Source organism: Phocoena phocoena, chromosome 19 (genome assembly GCF_963924675.1).
Source record: "Phocoena phocoena chromosome 19, mPhoPho1.1, whole genome shotgun sequence".
NCBI classification, from domain to species: domain Eukaryota; kingdom Metazoa; phylum Chordata; class Mammalia; order Artiodactyla; family Phocoenidae; genus Phocoena; species Phocoena phocoena.
Genome location: NC_089237.1, coordinates 29,130,113 through 29,144,119, shown reverse-complemented (window position 1 = coordinate 29,144,119; position 14,007 = coordinate 29,130,113). Strand labels below are relative to the sequence as shown.

The following is a 14,007-nucleotide window of genomic DNA, read 5'->3' as shown; positions in this document are numbered from 1 at the left end:
GCGGTGAAGAAGACTGTCTGCATGGATATTTTATAGGTGAATTAAAGGCAAAATTTTAAGATACAAATATATGTAGTAGCTTTGTCATAATTGTATAAGATGAAAATACTAATCAGGTATGTAATGATTGTGTTTATATTGTCTGACTCTTATAATGGCAAATGATTCTAGCCAAGGAAATTTTGTGACTTGTCCCTGTAGCAGGTTTTCTCAACCTCAGCGATACAGACATATTGGGCTGGATAATTTGTTGTGTTGGCGGGTACATTTTTGTATGCATGCAGGATATTTAGCAGCATTGCTGGCTTCAGTCCACTGGATGCCAGCAGCATTAGCTCCACCAATTGTGACCACTAAAATGTCTCCAGACCTTGCTCAATGTCTCCTGGGAAGAAAACCATCTTGCCCTCAGTTGAGAACCACTGTTGTGCTGAGTTTTTTTTTTTTTTTTTTTTTTTTTTATTGCGGTACGCGGGCCTCTCCCGTTGCGGAGCACAGGCTCCGGACGCGCAGGCTCAGCGGCCATGGCTCACGGGCCCAGCCGCTCCGCGGCTTGTGGGATCTTCTTGGACCAGGGCACGAACCTGTGTCCCCTGCGTCGGCAGGTGGACTCTCAACCACTGCGCCACCAGGGAAGCCCTATGCTGAGTATTAATGTAATCACTGTTGGTGGCTTTTAGGTTCATTAGCTAAATATCTGGTCTCTACTTACCTTTTCTTCCCTCTTCTTGTAGTACTGCTCTAGACAGAAGGAATAAGTGATTCCTACTAGTTTTCTTAATTTTTTCAGTTTCTGTGTTAACTGTGCACTACATTTATACTGTTCATTCAGTACAGTAGCCACTAGCCACATGTAGCTATGTAAATTTAAAGTAATTAAAATTGAATACAATTAAAAATTTAGTTCTTCAGTCACACTAGCTACATTTCAGGTGCTCAATAGCCACGTGTGGTTAGTGGCTACTGTATTAGATAGTGTAGATACAGAATATTTGCATCATTGCAGAAAATTCTGTTGAACGACACTGCGTTAAATTCTTTTTAAGCTACTTTTGTGTGTTTCCTATTAACTGCGTATAGAGAAACACCTGCTATAGTGGACTTCATTTAAAATTTCTCATATGGAATATGGTATGATAATTAGCTTTGATATTAAGTAGCTGTCTCCTATTTCTCAACTACTAGAAAACATTGAATTTTCTGTTCTGTAGGGATTAAAGTACAAATCCATTTATTGAACTGATTAGTGGACTATTTAATATTCTTATTGAGCTTTTTGAGCAACCAGTTTTTATTTGGGACTATTCAATATAACTGTGGGGGTTTTTGCTTGTTTTTTAAATTGAGGTATAATTGACATAATGTTTTTTAATTGCTTAAGTATTTTTCAGGTCTGTCATTCTCAAAGGTACACCTGTGCTTAATTTCAATTATTTGTTTCTTTAAGGTCTTTTTTATTTTCTGGGATCCATTGTTAACTTTAGTCAGGACCCAGATGTGCACTTTAAATATATTCAGGCAGCTTGCAAGACAGGGCAGATCAAAGAAGTAGAAAGAATCTGCAGAGAAAGCAACTGCTATGATCCTGAGCGAGTCAAGAATTTTCTCAAGGTAAGAGTAATGCATTTTCTGGTTGGGTTGAAGATCGGCAGTTCTGCAAAGGTTTGCTCCCAGTTTTAAAATATTTTTTGCCCCTAAAAGTGAAATTCTTAGCATTCTCAAATTGTATGCTGAATTATTTCTTCCAAATTTAATATTCTGTGGTTTCCTTTGAAATAAGGAAGGAAATTGGTAAGTAATACTTAAGAATGACCATCTGTTTAAATGAAGAGGAAAATAACACTATCTCTAAGGAATTTCCTTTCTTTCACTTTAATTTTAGAAGAAAATTTTTCTAAAGTGATTGTAGATGCTCAGTGTTTAGAATATATATCATTTAGGCTCTTTTTGAATATTAAGATCAGCTTGCCCTCAGTGTTATTTTAAGGGGCCTGTATTATATGCAAAGGGTTCTGTTGTGTAAAGGACATAGGTTAATCTCTGTCTTTGATTAGCCTAACTCTAGAAACTAAATATTAATCATGTGTAATTCATAAATTGAAGGTACAATCGAACAAAAAAACCCTCAGCTTTGTGACACGAATTTGGTTATGGAGAAGTAAGAACTGCCTGTGTTGGAATGAAGAGTAATTGTTTAAAGATTCTTAGACCTTTACAGCATACCTGAGGGCAGTTAATTTTTGTTTAATGGTTAACTTAACTTTACCTTTATCCTCATACCTACTAATTACTTTGTGAGGAAGGTAAGACTTTAAAATTGGTAGTCGTTTATAAAAATTAGGAAAACTACAGAACATTCAGATCCCCCCAAAATACATATTTACGTACTTTACATTTATATTAAAAATATATTAAATGATTCCAGAGATTGTATATAAAGTTCTTAAGTATTTTTTTCTTCTGGAAGAATTTTAGATTGAAACTAAAACCAAAATGTTCATTGTGCAATTCAGTAGGAAAGAACAGGCTTTTCTTACTCCTACACTGACCATTTTTAGATAATCTGTAGTTGTTTTAGCTGATTCTTCTTCTGAAGAACTTAATACCTAGATTAAATAGCTAAACCCTTAGGTGTTTTAGTGTAATGATGTAGTTAAAGTGCTGAAGTTGCCCTATGTTTTAGATTAAAAGATAAACATTCCCCAGAAGTATAGCTTTATAATGTCTTGGCCATCATCAATATTCTGAGGAGCCTGGCTAGTATATGTTTGAACCCATGACTTCCTGGTGTCAGAGAAAAAACGTCCAAATGAGAAAGATTTGATTCTCTATGCTTGACTAGTGTACCCATAACACCAGTCCAGTTCCTCCTTTGAGTAACAGTACTGTTTCCTTTTTTTAAAAATACTACCAGATCCACACTGATTTGTTTTCATTAAGCTCTCAGCTTTTATGCTTCAATTGTAATTTCTTGAGCATTGGGTTGTAATATTTGAGTTGTCATATATATGTAAAGCAGGACTAAGTTAACTATTTTCACCTAATTATGATGACCTTGAGCTTCATAAAAAACCCTCAGGAAACTAGGATGTGGCCGTCTTACATTGCTTATCCCATGAGATCTAATTAGGTGAGGAATCCCCCTCCATACTTGTGAATTGGATACAAGTCTAATAGAGGAGAGTGGATGTGAATTATGGGCTTTTGAAAAGTCAGACGTGGTTCAAATTCCTTTTCTTTCTATAAAGCTGTTAACCTCAGGCCAGTTAACTAAGGTGCCTCAGCCTTGGTTTCTTCAACCACAAGCTGTGTTTATCAAGTACCTTGTATGCCATAGGTGTTCAAGTGATAACGGTGGTTAATAAGCTGTGTTGGTGGGCCTTGGAAATAAGGTATTGTCAGCCTTTCTAGCAGGCAAGTTTTGTTTCTTTTTGGTTTTAAGTTATTCCTGACTCCTTGAAGGAATTTTAATACCAGCCTGGAAAAAACCTAGTCTCTTATCATTAAATAATCTGAGATGGGAGCTCAGTGCTAATATGCTACTATTGGATATTCAGCCTTTCACCCCAGTAATGAGAATGAACATACTAAACCATTTACTCACTTTCCTTATTGATCTGTAGTTTGTAGCGGGTTGCTACATTTCATCATCACTGTTATTAAACTTCATTTTGGAGTTACTAGCTGTATTATAACTGGTGTTGTATGCAAACTGTGATAATAAGAAAAATACTTCTCTGAATCTAATCTTGAACATTAGACAAGTGCCAATTACATGCTAGCCACCAGGAATACAGAGATTGATAGCATATGAATTCTCCTTTAACGTAGCCTGTAAGCAGGATGAAATAGTGTCAGTAGCATTATTTGGCTCGTGCCCTAACCTTGTGGAACTGTAGCCTTGCGTAGAAAATGTAAAACTGTTCTTTAGACCCATGCCTCTTGCTACCTTTGATCTTATTTTCCAGGTTTTGTTTCAACCTCACTGGCCTGCTTGCTATTCCTGGAACTCCCCAAACCCTCTGCTGCCCCAGGGCCTTTGCTTGTGCCCTTTCCCACTTACCTCTCAGACCTTCATGACCTGCTCCCTTACCTTCTTTCAGATTTCCAGTCAAATGTCACGAGAAAGGATGTCTCAGATTACCCTGTCTAAAATAAAATCTATTCCTGTTCCATCCTCACTTCCCCCTTGTCTTGTTCTCTTTTTCTTTATAACACTTAGCATTGTCTGTTCCCACTAGAATGTAAGTCTCTTTGGGGAATGCTTACTTTGTTCCCTGCTATATCTCCAAACTTTATGTTTAAGAAAACCTGAATATGTTTATATAATTGCAATTTTGATCCTAAAATCTCTAATCATAATACCTAAAGGGTAACCTTTAAATAAAAATTTAAAATATTAATAGCATTATTTTCATATATGAAATCATATGCAAATTTAGGTAATCAAGAAAGTATCCCAGTTTTTGTCTGCTTTTTTCAAATTTAAATTTTCTTTGTGAATACAAATAGTTGTCTTTTGCAGCAGAAATCTTAAACCACCCACGCGTGAGACTAGAATACCTAAGTAATCTTAGATTACTTGCCAAGTATGTTTTCTCCCTAAATGGTAAAATGCAGAAGGTAATATTTTATATGTATATTAAACAAGATAAAGAAGATTAGTATATTGATGTTTGTTTAGTAGGAAAAACTTGGCCTGCTAAAATCTTTTGCATAGGTAGATCAAACATTCTCTTTAGAAATGATTATAGCAGCTCTTAGTACAGAGTTTCCATGGTGCTAAATAATACTTGCTTTAGACTTTCCTTGATGGGAAAAATCTGCAGCTGGACTTCCACTTCAGATTTACAGCCATTTTTTTGTTTGTTTAATTCAGGATTTCTTATGACTCCAGATTTAGTTTAGTGTTCTCTGAACACTTCATAGACTAATTATAATTGTTTATAATTGGGTGACTTTATAAGTGCTAGACTTAGGATTTATTCTAACCTTGCAAATAACGTTTTTTGTGGCTGTCATTGAGGAAAGTCCTGTCCTGCTTAGTTCTTCTTCTTCAGTAGACAATCCATAGAGGAATCATTTACTGAGGAATGTTTCACTGTATATAAATGAATTCCTGATGGAAACTGTTGTTTTTTGTGCTGTACCTAATGTCTGTGGAATGTAACAGGACATGTATCAGGTAAATGCCCAGTACAGGTGTTACCTACCTGTCTATAACATCTATGTCAATCTGTAAGTAGGATTATAGCTTGGTATTTGTAACGGTAAAAGCAGTTGGCAATTTAAAGATGCTTTAAATGCTTTTTATCTTTTAAACCTTTTTTTTTTTTTTTTATAGCAACATGTGGTATATTTAAATTCATGGCCATCACTATCGTGCTGCTCCTTTTAGGCTTCATTATAACAGTGTTAGAAGACGGCCATGTAGATTGGAATGGGGAGGGGTAAAAAACAAGTCATCAGTTTGAAACAAAAGTGAGCCAATATGCCTAATTTTGACAGTGTGACTATACCTCTTAAATCAACTACAAGTTCAGTTGTTACTATTAATGAAAGTCCCAGTGTGATGATTTTATATCCTGAGCGCCACTGATGGCTCACAAGTCTTGTTACTTTTTTTGTAAAGGATTGTATGTGGAAAGGACCTGGTATTTTGCTGTGACTCTAGGTATTACTTCATAAAAATTTATGGAAACTGGGTTGGGCACTTTGAAGAATAGCCAAGTTTATGTGAGCCTCTCCCACAAGTGTAGAACAGATTCTCATATTTTACACTGATAAACTCACAGAAGAAGAAAATTAAGGTTTCTTTTTTTTTTTCCAGGAAGCAAAGCTAACAGATCAGTTACCACTTATCATTGTGTGTGATCGATTTGACTTTGTCCATGATTTGGTGCTCTATTTATATAGAAATAATCTTCAAAAGTATATAGAGATATATGTACAGAAGGTAAGTAATACTTAGATAACTTTAAAATATAATCTTGTAGATCTTACTGCTCACACTGGAAATCTTCATCTTTTTGAAACTCTGTGTCCAGTAAGAGTGGTCTGCTACAATGGCTTTCAACTTTTTTTTTTTCCAGCAGAATCCTTTCTTTGATTAAAATTTTACGTGCATTCCAAGTAGGTAAAACAAAACAGAACTGCTGTAGTTGAAAAAATTGAGTGGCCTACACCCTACTTATTTGATAGCCTTTGTGGTATCCGTATGGAGGCCATAGGCTGCAAAGCATAGTATTAAAACCATCTTAAATAAAGATATTAGAAACTTCACCTTCTAACTCCAGAAATAGAAAGGCAGTTTTGCTATGATGGAGGCCTTTTGTTTTCACAGTCATTCTGTGACTTTAGCTTCTTTGGACTTATTTGTCCTTTGGAGCAATGCTGAAGTAATTAATTAACCAAGGCAGACTTCCTGCTAAGTTTCTTTGTCTAGTTGTAAATTTAGACTCAGTTTATTACTGAATTTTAAAACTGAGCTTGAAGAGGGAAATGAGTTTTATTTTTTAAAACTCCTTTTGGTTTTGCTTATTAGTAACGTAATGACATTCTTCTTCTTTTTTTTTTTTTTTAAACCATAGGTGAATCCAAGTCGACTTCCTGTGGTTATTGGAGGATTACTTGATGTTGATTGCTCTGAAGATGTCATTAAAAACTTGATTCTTGTTGTAAGAGGTCAATTCTCTACTGATGAGCTTGTTGCTGAGGTTGAAAAAAGGAACAGGTGTAGTACTGTTTTAATCTTCATAACTAAAGATAAATTATTAGTCTCTTTTAGCTTGGTAATGAATAGAAGTATGACCTGTCAGTTGCCTAAAAGCTACTCAGTAACTCATGGACCTTAATTCCCTGGAGATACCTAATTTAGAAGTGATAAGCTAGCTGTAGCTTGCTCTATTTCTGAAAAAAAAAAAAACCTGTTTTCTGAACTATTACAGCTGTCATATAGAATATCTGTTAATCTAGTTGATCACCTTCTTTGCATGTTTATACACAGAGTCAAACCATGTAGCTATATGTTTTTAATGTAAACTATGTAAAAAGCCTCCTTTTGGTTAGGTATGATACCACCATATTTAATAACTAATTCTTCTCTGATAAATTCTTCTCAAGCATGACAAAAGAAAAGAGTTCCCTGTGTAACTCTGGATTAAACTCATATTTAAATTGAACCTTGATATGATAATATGAATTATGCATTTCCAGTAGAGGAGAACATAGTGTGAGTGCTTCTAATACTTATACCGTGAAGTCTTTTTTTAGCCGGGACATTTTGTGTTCAGAAAGTGCTGACGTAGTAAATGAGGTTAGTGGGTTGGTATAATAGTAGGAGGTTGGTATAATAATAGGAGGTTACTGTAGCTATGAAAAGATTATCAAGAATGGGGTTTAATTTTAACCTGAGGTGGTACAGGTGTTCTGCTAATGGTATTCATAGAGTTTATATCTGAATGTTTCAAACATTCAGAAAATGTTTGAGAAATTTTTAAAGTTTGAGACTAAAGTGATTATAGGTTGTAACAATTTTGTTATTTAAACCATGGTAAAAGAGTATTGGTCATCTGGACCATTGAAATATAAGTTATAACTTAGCAAAACTATGGCCCTTGGTGGAGTGATTGTATGACTGCTAGAGGTATTAAAGCTAGAGCTTCTAAAGCTACCGGATTTTGTTCCCAGTATATATTTAGGGTACTATTTCTTTTGGCTTTAGGTAATGTTGTATGTTACTTGTGTGAAAATTAAAAGGAACTTCAGATAATCAGGCCTATTTTTTCATACCACATCTCTATCCTACTCCTAAACAAAACTTATCCAAAGTCCAGCCATTTTGTCCAGTTTTAAGAACAATCTATGAACCTATAATCTTCTTTTTTCTATATCCTGTCTAGATAATGTAGCAGATAGATCTGGGAGAGTATGAAAGACAGTCTTATATATACCTTCTGTGTAATCTTGGGCAAATCATTTAACCATCTCCAAGTCTTAGTTTCGCAATTTGTAGTAGGCGTGTTGAGAATTCAAAATAGTGTATGGGAAACTACATTATAGACCGTAAGGTACTTACATAGTGTGTCAAGAATGTGCTATTTATAATATAATATGTGTATATGTGGGGTGTTTTTGTGTGTTTCTTTTCCTTTTTTTTTTTACTAGATTGAAACTGCTTCTGCCTTGGCTGGAGGCTAGAATTCATGAGGGCTGTGAAGAGCCTGCTACTCACAATGCTTTAGCCAAAATCTACATAGACAGTAATAACAACCCAGAGCGATTTCTTCGGGAAAATCCTTATTATGACAGTCGTGTTGTTGGAAAGTATTGTGAGAAGAGAGATCCACATCTAGCCTGTGTTGCTTATGAACGTGGCCAGTGTGATCTGGAACTTATTAATGTGAGTACTGCTAGCTGAACGTGTACAGAGAAGACTGCATTTTTTTTTTTTCCAAAGTAAATTTATTTATTTATTTTTGGCTGTGTTGGGTCTTTGTTGCTGTGCATGGGGTTTCTCTAATTGTGGCGAGCGGTGCGCGGGCTTCTCATTGTGGTGGCTTCTCTTGTTGCAGAGCACGGCCTCTAGGCGCACAGGCTTCAGTAGTTGTGGCACACGGGCTCAGTAGTTGTGGCTCGCGGGCTCTAGAGCACAGGCTCAGTAGTTGTGGCGCACAGGCTTAGTTGCTCCGCAGCATGTGGGATCTTCCCCGATCGAGCCCACGTCTCCTGCATTGGCAGGTGGACTCTTAACCGCTGTGCCACCGGGGAAGTCCCAAGACTGCATTTTTTAAAAACCTGATATATAATGTTGGATTAGTGAATTTTGAGAGTTTCAGAGTGGTTTTAGGTAATATGGAGCATCTTTGGAAGATACATGCTCTTTTAAAAAACTTTGCTGATAATTATGAACTTAAACTGGCCAAAGTAGTTGATTAAGCTTATATTCACTCATTAACATTTAACCCCACTAGTTTTATCACTTATGTTCTCATACACTCATATGTACACACACACATATATGTATATATGTTTATATATGTGTGTATGTATGTATAGACACATCTAAATTTTTAACCATATGAGAATAAATTGCATACCTCATGGCCTTATACCTCTTCATTGTGTATTTATTTAGAATAAGGATATTCTTTTTCATAACCACATTGTAGATGGCAACCTCAGTCAGTCTGACACAAGTAGAATACTTTTTACAGTCTGTTTTATTCCAGTTTTGTCAATTGACCCAGTAATGTCCTTTAAAAGAAATTTTTTCCCTCCAGTCTAGGATTACATATTGCATGTACTTGTCATATCTATCTTGTCTCTTTTAATCCAAAACAATTCTTTACACTTTCTTTGTCTTTTATTGACAGACATAACTGTAAAAATAGTCTTTTTCTCTATGTGTAACTTTTTATTGAGGTAAAATTCACATTACATTAACCATTTGAAAGGGAACAATTCAGTGGCAGTTAGTACATTTACAATGTTTGTAATCACTACACCTCTCTCTAGTTGCAAGTTTTCATCGCCACATGAGGAAATCCAGTACTCATTAAGCAGTTGCTCCACATTCCTGCCTCCTTCCAGCCCCTGACAACCTCCAAACTGCCTTCCATCTCTGTGGATTCACCTATTCTGTATATTTCTTATAAATGAAAGGTCTTTTTTAAAAAAATAGAATGTTCTTCGCTTTGAGTTTCTTTTATTGTTCCTCCTGATTAGATTTAGATTGTACGTTTCCATCCAAAATTTATTACTTAAGTGATGTTTTGTTTTTCTCATGCTATAACATGCAGAAGCACCTAATGTCCTTTTGTCCTTCATTTTGGGGGTCACTTTTTATCAAGTTGTCAATTTCTCCTATTGTATAAATAGATTTCCCCTTGCAGATATATTTCCCCTTGCAGATGTTAAGTAGTTTGTGAAGAGACATTTAAGACAATGCGAGAATCCTACTGTGTGTGTGTGTTTGCATGTGTGTGTGTGTGTGTATGTATGGCTCCCCTGCCCCCCAGTTTTGAATCTATTGATTCTTATTCAACCAGTCTTAATGTGTTGGTTGCAAAATAACGATTTTCCAGCTTTATCCCTTTCTCCACATTTATCAGTCAGCATGCATATATTCATGCACTCATGAGATCTGTGGGTTATAAATCCATTGTTTTGATTTTCAAATTACTCCAGTTTTGACTGATAAAAATCCTAAAAACCTGCTTCTCATGGCTTTGTGTCGTGGTCTCACTGCTCTTGGAGCACTTTTTTGTTTCCTGGCCCAACAAGTTATACCATGCTCATTTTATACCCTCCCCAGCCCTGGATCATTCATTTTTCTGGGGAACTTTGATCCCTTTTAGTGGGGAGTACCATTAGAAACCCAGATCTAGGCTCTAGGTATATTTCCTTCTAGGGTCTTTCAGTGGTCAGAGCTAGGATATAATGCATCTATGTACATACACATTAATATATGAATATATGTATGCATATACACATGGGAAAATAAACACACAAGAATAGTTAGTAAAACACTGAAAAGAAACCTATGAAGGTGCACTAGCCCTACCAGTTATTAAAGCACATTACAGAGCGTCTGTAATTAAAACTTGGCATCCTGGTGCATGAATAGATAGTCCAGTAGAGTAGAATATGAAGTCCAAATATAGATCCCACATCAGGGTGCTTTTTAAAAGCCTCCAAAAATTAATAAGTATGTTTTTTCTGTTGATTGAATTTTAATAAGAAAAATATGGTTGTGACCTATTAAAGATACATGTAAAAGTAATGGATTTTTTTTTCTTGCTATAAAAAAATAAACTAGGTATAATGATAGGAAATAACCTTTTAAAAGTAAACTCAGGGCTTCCCTGGTGGCGCAGTGGTTGAGAGTCCGCCTGCCGATGCAGGGGACACGGGTTCGTGCCCTGGTCCGGGAAGATCCCACATGCCGCGGAGCGGCTGGGCCCATGAGCCATGGCTGCTGAGCCTGCGCGTCTGGAGCCTGGGCTCCGCAATGGGAGAGGCCACAACAGTGAGAGGCCCGCGTAACGCAAAAAAAAAAAAAAAAAGTAAACTCAGTCTATAAAAAGGTTTTATCTCTTACCATGAAATTAATCTTTAATATCGTTTAGGTTTGCAATGAGAATTCCCTCTTCAAAAGTCTTTCCCGCTATCTGGTACGGCGAAAGGATCCAGAACTGTGGGGTAGTGTGCTGCTGGAAAGCAATCCTTACAGGAGACCTCTCATTGATCAGGTAAAATTGGCAAATGTGTTTAAGGCTCATCTTTTTAACTATGAATAACACCTTTTGCCTCATCATATACCAAATATACTCAAATGGATCATATTTAACTATGAGAGATGGCAGTAAAAAGTAGAAGAAAATAAAAGTTGTACTAAAATATATATATATCATAAATGTTAACAGAAGTGAAATATATCTTCTCGAAGAAAATACATCCCGAAAGAGAGAATTTAATTATATAAGACTTCCTCAATTCATCATAGTTAAAAGGATAACAGTAAATTAAACATTTAATAAAATGAATAAGAATTGCTATTTATTAATACCTAAGAAGTGACTCAGTTGATTAGAAACGTTCAAGACAGTGGTAAATCAGCAAAGGATAAGAATTGGTGAGAAAATACAAATGACCTAGTGGGTAAATGTTAAATAAATCTCAATAGAGTAAGCATAGACCTGCAAAGGAGATGTGGGTTTATATCTATATAAAAATTGAAAACATTTTTTAAAACCTTAAAAATTGAAGGTTGTTAATAATGGTTTTTAAATTGTTGGTAGAAGTATAAATATAGAAGGGAATAAATTAAAGAATATTAATTTTTCATTCTTAGGAAGCATTTCTAAGGAAAATTCCCAAGTTAATACAAAGCTTCCTAGAAAAAATGTTCATTGGTGCATCTGGGAACTATGCAAATAGCCAGAAATAGAGGAATTACTGAGTATATAATGCCACATCTGTATGGTTGAATTGTATGTAATCATTAAAGTGATAATGAGGAGTGGTTATTATGGATAATATTTTAATCAGGGAAAAGATAGAAATTATGTAATTAGGGTGATTTTTTTTTTCAAGAGAACGAAAGTATACATGTTACAGGTATATGTGGATTTATGTTAAAAGACCTTTGGGTGGTAAATTTAAAGGTATTTTATCTTGTTCCTTCTTCTCTGCCTATTTCATTTTCTACTGAGGCCAGCTTATTCTTATTAGATAATATCATCAAAACCACCTTGACTCTCAGTACTTATTCCCTGTATATCCTCTGCAGGTTGTACAGACAGCCTTGTCTGAGACTCAGGACCCTGAAGAAGTGTCAGTAACTGTCAAGGCTTTTATGACTGCAGACCTTCCTAATGAACTCATTGAACTGCTGGAGAAAATTGTCCTTGATAACTCTGTATTCAGTGAACACAGGTATCCTGTGAAGAGGGGTCTATTGGCTCTTTATAGTTAGTCTTTAATTATAGCCTGTCAGTTTGGAGAAGGAACAGAGACAAAGATTAGAGAATGTTGTCTAAATTCTCACTTTTCTAATACCCTCTTGTCACCCTACCTCCTGAGGCAAAATACTCTTTAGCTGCAGTGTTTTTTCTTTATGACTAATGAGCTTTTCAAACATTGCACTCAAATCTTTCTTTCTTAAAGGAATCTGCAAAACCTCCTCATCCTCACTGCAATCAAGGCTGACCGTACCCGTGTTATGGAATATATTAACCGCCTGGATAATTATGATGCCCCAGATATTGCCAATATCGCCATCAGCAATGAGCTGTTTGAAGAAGCATTTGCCATTTTTCGGAAATTTGACGTCAATACTTCAGCAGTGCAGGTAAATCTACAGATTACCTGAGTTGATTTACTAAATGTAGTACCTTGTCTTGATTCAATGTATGTATTGTCCTGTGAGAATGGGCATAATTTATTGCTGTGGCAATAGAAGAGCAATAAAATCCTAACCGTTTAAATGTAATTGCTGTGTGGTAAGATTCATTGTACTGTAACTCTGATTAAAAATTGGTTGCCTAGGTCTTGATCGAACATATTGGAAACTTAGATCGGGCATATGAATTTGCTGAACGCTGCAATGAACCTGCAGTCTGGAGTCAGCTCGCAAAAGCCCAGCTACAGAAAGGAATGGTGAAAGAAGCCATTGATTCTTACATCAAAGCAGATGATCCTTCATCCTACATGGAAGTTGTTCAGGCTGCCAATACTAGTGGTATGACTTCTCACTTTTATGTGTTTGCCACCTCAGAAAATGTACCTAAGCTAAGCATTAAGTTACATGTCTCTTCTGTATTAAGTAGAAGTTAGAGACTGCATGGCTGTTTGCCCTCTGTCTTAGTTCAGATAAAGAGAGTCTGTTTTGTGAATTTAAAAGTTCCATGGGGAAGTTTAATTTTCTGTTTTGAAGTCTCAAAATTCTCACCTATCTCTAATCCACTAACTTTAAGGAAAAAGGGGATTCAGCTATTCATTTGGTCAGTAATAATACAGAGGCATAATAGAAGTTTCACTATTTTGATGCCTTTCACTGTTTATATTTGTTATTCTCTATACTGTCTCTTTGAAGGGGAAATTAATAGCAATTCTCATTTGCTTCAGTGAAAAGATAAATGTTGGTATGTTAGTGTTTGGATTTACTTATTTGTTTTTCTATACCTAGGAAACTGGGAAGAACTGGTGAAGTACTTGCAGATGGCCCGTAAGAAGGCTCGTGAATCCTATGTGGAGACAGAATTGATATTTGCACTGGCTAAAACAAACCGCCTTGCAGAGTTAGAAGAGTTCATCAATGGGCCAAATAACGCTCATATCCAGCAAGTGGGTTTCCTGTTCCGATTTTTTTTTTAGGAGTGTAAAAATAGTTGAGCAACTTCATTAGCTTAGTAGGATCAACAAGTGGCAACTAAAATTTTCTAAGGAAAAATATTGTTACTTAGTATTAAATTGAGTTGTAACTTTGGAAAGAAGATTAAGTTT

General features: G+C 35.7%; 1 protein-coding gene across 1 annotated transcript in view; it reads left to right on the top strand.

Annotated features, from left to right (window-relative positions):
- The window catches only part of CLTC (clathrin heavy chain), a 61,549-nt gene that overhangs the window by 36,026 nt on the left and 11,516 nt on the right, over positions 1 to 14,007 (top strand). The window contains exons 14-22 of the mRNA XM_065896878.1: positions 1,448 to 1,611; positions 5,831 to 5,956; positions 6,591 to 6,733; positions 8,167 to 8,401; positions 11,130 to 11,252; positions 12,293 to 12,438; positions 12,670 to 12,853; positions 13,051 to 13,243; positions 13,691 to 13,848. Coding sequence (XP_065752950.1) covers positions 1,448 to 1,611; positions 5,831 to 5,956; positions 6,591 to 6,733; positions 8,167 to 8,401; positions 11,130 to 11,252; positions 12,293 to 12,438; positions 12,670 to 12,853; positions 13,051 to 13,243; positions 13,691 to 13,848 — 1,472 coding nt within the window. The remainder of the gene's footprint in view (positions 1 to 1,447; positions 1,612 to 5,830; positions 5,957 to 6,590; positions 6,734 to 8,166; positions 8,402 to 11,129; positions 11,253 to 12,292; positions 12,439 to 12,669; positions 12,854 to 13,050; positions 13,244 to 13,690; positions 13,849 to 14,007) is intronic.